General features: G+C 34.4%; 1 protein-coding gene across 1 annotated transcript; it reads left to right on the top strand.

The window, feature by feature from the left end:
• The first annotated feature begins 4,184 nt into the window (after window positions 1–4,184).
• LOC138428659 (putative olfactory receptor 4A4) lies at window positions 4,185–5,102 on the top strand. Its single transcript, XM_069569386.1, has one exon. The coding sequence runs from the start codon at window positions 4,185–4,187 to the stop codon at window positions 5,100–5,102; it is 918 nt and encodes a 305-aa protein (XP_069425487.1).
• Window positions 5,103–5,644: the final 542 nt, after the last annotated feature.

Below are 5,644 nucleotides of genomic sequence, written 5' to 3'. Positions count from 1 at the left end.
TCCATATATATGTGTTAGTGTACTGTATTGGTGTTTTTCTTTCTGGCTTACTTCACTCTGTATAATAGGCTCCAGTTTCATTCACCTCATTAGAACTGATTCAAATGTATTCTTTTTAATGGCTGAATAATACTATTGTGTATATGTACCACAGCTTTCTTATCCATTTGTCTGATGATGGACATCTCAATTGCTTCTGCACAACAAAGGAAACTATAAGCAAGGTGAAAAGACATCCTTCAGAATGGGAGAAAATAATAGCAAAGGAAGCAGCTGACAAAGAATTACCAAAAAATATACAAGAAACTCCTGCAGCTCAATTCCAAAAAAATAAACGACCCAATCAAAAAATGGGCCAAAGAGCTTAAACAGACATTTCTTCAAAGATGGCTAACAAACACATGAAAAGATGCTCAATATCAGTCATTATCAGAGAAGTGCACATCAAAACCACAATGAGGTACCATTTCACGCCAGTCAGAATGACTGCTACCCAAAAGTCTACAAGCAATAAATGCTGGAGAGGATGTGGAGAAAACGGAACCTTCTTTCACTGTTGGTGGGAATGCAAACTAGTTCAGCCACTATGGAGAACCGTGTGGCTACTCTTTAAAAAACTGGAAATAGAATGGCCATATGACCCAGCAATCCCACTGCTGGCCATACACACTGAGGAAATCAGAATTGAAAGAGACACTTGTACCCCAATGTTCATCGCAGTACTGTTTATAATAAATTTATTCTTATCTATTTTATTCTTACTATTGCTAGTAGAAATAAGATTAATATCTTAATTTCTTTTTTGGGTAGTTCATTATTCATACATGTAAATGCAACTAAATTTTCTATATTGATTTTGTATCCTGCAGCCTTGTTTGTATATTTTTTTATTAGTTTTAACAGTTTTGGTGAATTTCCTGCATTTTCTATTATAAAATTTTGTCGACCATAAAACCCTTTAATTTGACTTCTTCTTGGTACCATGCATCAGATATTTATGCATATTATTTTATCTATGAATAGCTCACTCATTTATTAGTAAATAGTATTCCATTTCAAGCATGCATCCCACTTTGGTTTTCCCTTTCTCAATTAAGAGTTATTTTGGTTATTTTCAGCTATTTGAAACCATGACTAGAATTCTTATAAATATTCTTGTATAGTCACTGAATAATAAGGAAACAGTGAAGAAAAATAGGACAATTATTTTCAAGTCACTATATGTCAGGGGAAGCTGACAGTGATCACTGAGAGATGGTAAACGAACAATTTGATTTCTGTCTAGGAGTTTTCTGGTTGACTATTTTTTAAAGAATTTCCATGTTGCGAAACAGAGAGCTGTACCACCAAAAATCCTGGTCCAGTCTCTGAGTTGAGGAGATGAAGTTGAGTGTCTTCATCTAAAACAGAATTCTGAGAGTAGAATACTGAAGATTATAAACCTATTCTTCTGAAAACATCAATACTTTGGCCACCTGATATGAAGAATCCACTCATTGGAAAAGACCCTGATGCTGGGAAAAATAGAAGGTAAGAGATAGTAACGATAAAGAATGAGATGGTTGGATGGCATAACTGACTTGGACATCAGTTTGAACAAGCTCTGGGAGTTGGTGATTTACAGGGAAACCTACAGTACTGCAGTCCATCGGGTTGCAAAGAGTCAGACACAACTGAGCAACTGAACTCATGGAGAGAGAGAGAGAGAGCAAAAGAGAGATAAGGGAGGCAGAGAGAGAGACTGACAAAGAGAATGACTGAGAACTAAATTGTAACCTGGGGTTTAATTTATAAACAATCAAACTTATTTTTATTATATGCTTCTTGTTTAATGGTAACATATAATGCATTGTATATATGCATAGACTTGTCTTTTGAACTGTATTGCAATTAGGACACAGAATAGTATAATCTCTACCTTGGGGAAGGCTCAGGAGCACTTTGAGATGAATGGGATAATAGTCCCCCAAATTTCTATTTCCCCAATTCCATATTAACATAGACTCCCTCAACTTGCCTATCTGAAGCTATGTTGACAAACTTTGTGAAAAAAAATCTATCTACATTTAAAACAAGTTTTAAATGACTTCTTCTGATATTGTCATCCATTATCTTCTGCATTTCAAGTTGGATATGATTTTCAAAGACAAAGCTTAAACTTTAATAGTTTTGCCTATTTTTAGGTCATTTTTTTAAAAAGAAAGTTTACATATTTTTGCAGAGATGGACAGTTCTCTCTTGGTGAAATGACATCAAGCTGTTTTTTATAGCTTTTCCCCAAGAGGACAGGGCTCTTTAAGTCCTGTTCTACATGCTGATTATACTGGTGGCATCTCTGGAGGTAAAGAGTGCACCATCAAAATCATGTTTAAGGTCCCAATGAATTTAATTAGACAAGACTTATCCTTGGAGATGCACCAATTGAATAACTCAATAATATGTGCCCTATTTCAAAATAGATAAGGTATTTATGGGCCTTTTTCCTCACCTCACATGACAGACTTTTGAGAATTTAAATAGTGGGCTCAAATCATAACAATGTATGTATTATGAAATTATTCTCCATTCTTCAGAAAACCCAAAGTTCAACAATGAAGAGTATTTTAAAATTAATTAAGAATTGATATGCTATTCAGATTATTTCACTATTTCACTTTGATTGGTATAAAGTATTGTACAGAAAATTTTTTATTTAAACAATTTGTAAATAATTTCCAGTTTTATCTCTAATAAAAATGTTGATTTCATATATGTTGGTGTTTGAGACAATTCTGCCAACAGCAAATATTTTAGGTCTCTATTCAACAATCAAGTTCTTTAGGTAACAGGACATTCACAATCATTTTGAAAAGCCAAGCAACTTGAAAGATAATGCTTTTCTAAATGACTGAGATGAGTTGATTTCTTGCTAACATGGAAAGAGTTGACCACATGAAAACAGTACAAAGCAGAGTGATGATGCATGCATGTGGCTCTTTGTGTTCACAGAGCTGGCATCCGTTATGACAAAAAGGAGAAAATATCAGAGCCCAGAACAGGGATCAAATGGCTGTCTTCTTATGCAGGTAACCCAATAACTGTGTTTCTATACAAGGTTCTGCTCTAGGTTTTCTATTTTCAAGAATATATTGGTGTTGTGACAATTTAGACTAGTAAGAGTTTTATTTGGTGATTTTCATAATCAGCCATGTTAGAAATCTAGTTTAGTTGTGATTACTAAAATATGTGACAGTTGATTCTGTTTTGTAATGTTCTTTTTAGATATTTTCACCTTCTAATGCTCTGGACTAAACTTCTTCCTCTAACATGAAGTTTCCTTAGAAATTAAATTCAAGTGTAATTATTTGGGGATATCTTCATGAGGAGATATCTGTAAACCTGATGATGGTTCAATTACTATATTCTACATTGTTTGTTAAACTGTAGCATCTGTAGACCTTGATTCAGTGGCATTTCAAAACTCAAGATGATACTGTAGCCAGTAAGACATTACTTCAATTCCTACTTTTCTCTTCACAAGTAAGTTTCAGAATTCCTTTATGTGTGTTGGCCACTTAGATGCATTATTCCTTTAAATATATGGTTACATTTTAATTTACACTTTTACTTGCAAACTGCTTAGATATAATTATGTTTTATGTATTAAATCTATGTTTATTCCATACAATGTGAATCTTTTTCCAGTTTATTTTGTCAATTGGTGCTATTGTATCTTTTCCTAAGTCCTTAAAAGAAATCTGAAATTTATTGGCTAAGATTCTTCCTCTGCTAGAATTGAGGAAATCACCTCCCTAATAAATAGAAAGCGAAATTTTTTAAAAATTGCTTTACTTTTTTATTAAAGCTTTAATCAACATTTATTTGTATATAACATATTAATTAAATATACAATTTAATCAACTTCTAAATGGAAGGAGACTGTAGCAACTCATTTACTTAATAATGTGTTCTTTTCTCACATATGTATTTTAATTACTTGCTGCTCTTTAAGACTTTTGAGGTTCAGGGCAATATATTACTCAGCATTCTATTACAATATCTGGAAGTATTGGATCATAATAAACTATAATTCTCATTGATTAAATATATTAGTAAAGTGTCTTAAGACTTCAGGATTCACTAATAACAATTATATTTACAGGTAATTTTGACCTGAACTCTGAAATAATACAGCAGAAGCACCTATGGAACAAAGGAACAATGTAACTGAATTTGTCCTTTTGGGGCTCACTCAAAGCATCCAGGGCCGGAAAATATTATTTGTCCCGTTCTTGTTCATTTATATCGTGACCATGGTGGGCAACCTACTTATTGTCCTGACTGTGGTGGTCAGTCCAATCCTGGATACCCCTATGTACTTCTTTCTTGGCTGCTTATCATTTATGGATGCTATTTATTCTACTACAGTCACACCAAATATGATTATAGACTTACTGTATGGAAGGAAAACCATTTCCTTCCAGGCTTGCATGACCCAGCTTTTTATTTGGCACTTTTTTGGTGGTGCTGATATATTCCTCCTGGTGGTCATGGCCTATGACCGCTATGTGGCCATCTGCAAACCTTTGCATTATTTGACCATCATGAATAAGCGAGTGTGTGTTCTGTTGCTGCTGTTGACCTGGACTGGTGGGTTTTTACATGGTGTATTTCATCCTCTCTTTGTCTACAATCTTCCCTTCTGTGGCCCCAATGTCATTGACCACTTTATGTGTGACATGTACCCCTTGTTAAAACTTGCTTGCACTGATACCCAGGTTACTGCCATTATAGTACTTACCAATGATGGGGCAATATGTGTGATCATCTTTTCTCTCTTACTCATCTCCTATGGGGTCATTCTGCGCTCCCTGAAGAATCGTGGTCAGGTAGGGAGGCGCAAAGCCTTGTCCACCTGTGGCTCCCAAATTACTGTGGTGGTCCTCTTCTTTGTGCCCTGTATTTTTATGTATATCAGACCTCCTTCTACCTTGTCCGCTGATAAATCCTTGACTCTGTTTTACAGCATTATCACCCCTATGTTGAACCCACTCATCTATACTCTGAGAAATGGCGAGATGAAAAATGCCATGAAAAAGCTCTGGACAACAAAAAGAAAATGAGGCAGCAGGAAAATGTATCACCTATTTTCAATAAATAATTGCTTTTAACAGGGAAGTCTTGTGTGATTATTTAGGTGGCTCAGACGGTAAAGTGTCTGCCTACAGTGCGGGAGACCTGGGTTCAATCCATGGGTAGGGAAGATCTCCTGGAAAAGGGAATGGCAACCCATTCTAGTATTCTTGCCCCCACCCAAAAAAAGGGGGCTCAAAGAAATATTAAATTACTACTCAGGGTTAATACCTTGGCCATGATGGAATCATTTATTATGTGAACACTTTCAATGATCAAAATACACTTTTAAGTATTTTCATAATTTCCTAGTTCAAAGTGTATATTTTGTTTCAAATACACTTTTAAGATTGTCACATTTTCTTATGAAAATATGTACAGTTTAGAGGTGTAAAGTATCTCTATAAGACTATAAATGTATGTGCTATATATGAATTAAGGTATAGTTTATACTGTAAATTTATTTTAGTTGGTGTAAAGTTTTCTCGTTTCTCTCAAATAATATAATTTTTTATTATGATTCATTACATTT

This window comes from Ovis canadensis, chromosome 24 (genome assembly GCF_042477335.2).
Source record: "Ovis canadensis isolate MfBH-ARS-UI-01 breed Bighorn chromosome 24, ARS-UI_OviCan_v2, whole genome shotgun sequence".
Lineage (NCBI taxonomy): Eukaryota > Metazoa > Chordata > Mammalia > Artiodactyla > Bovidae > Ovis > Ovis canadensis.
This window is presented reverse-complemented; position numbering and strand designations above follow the sequence as displayed.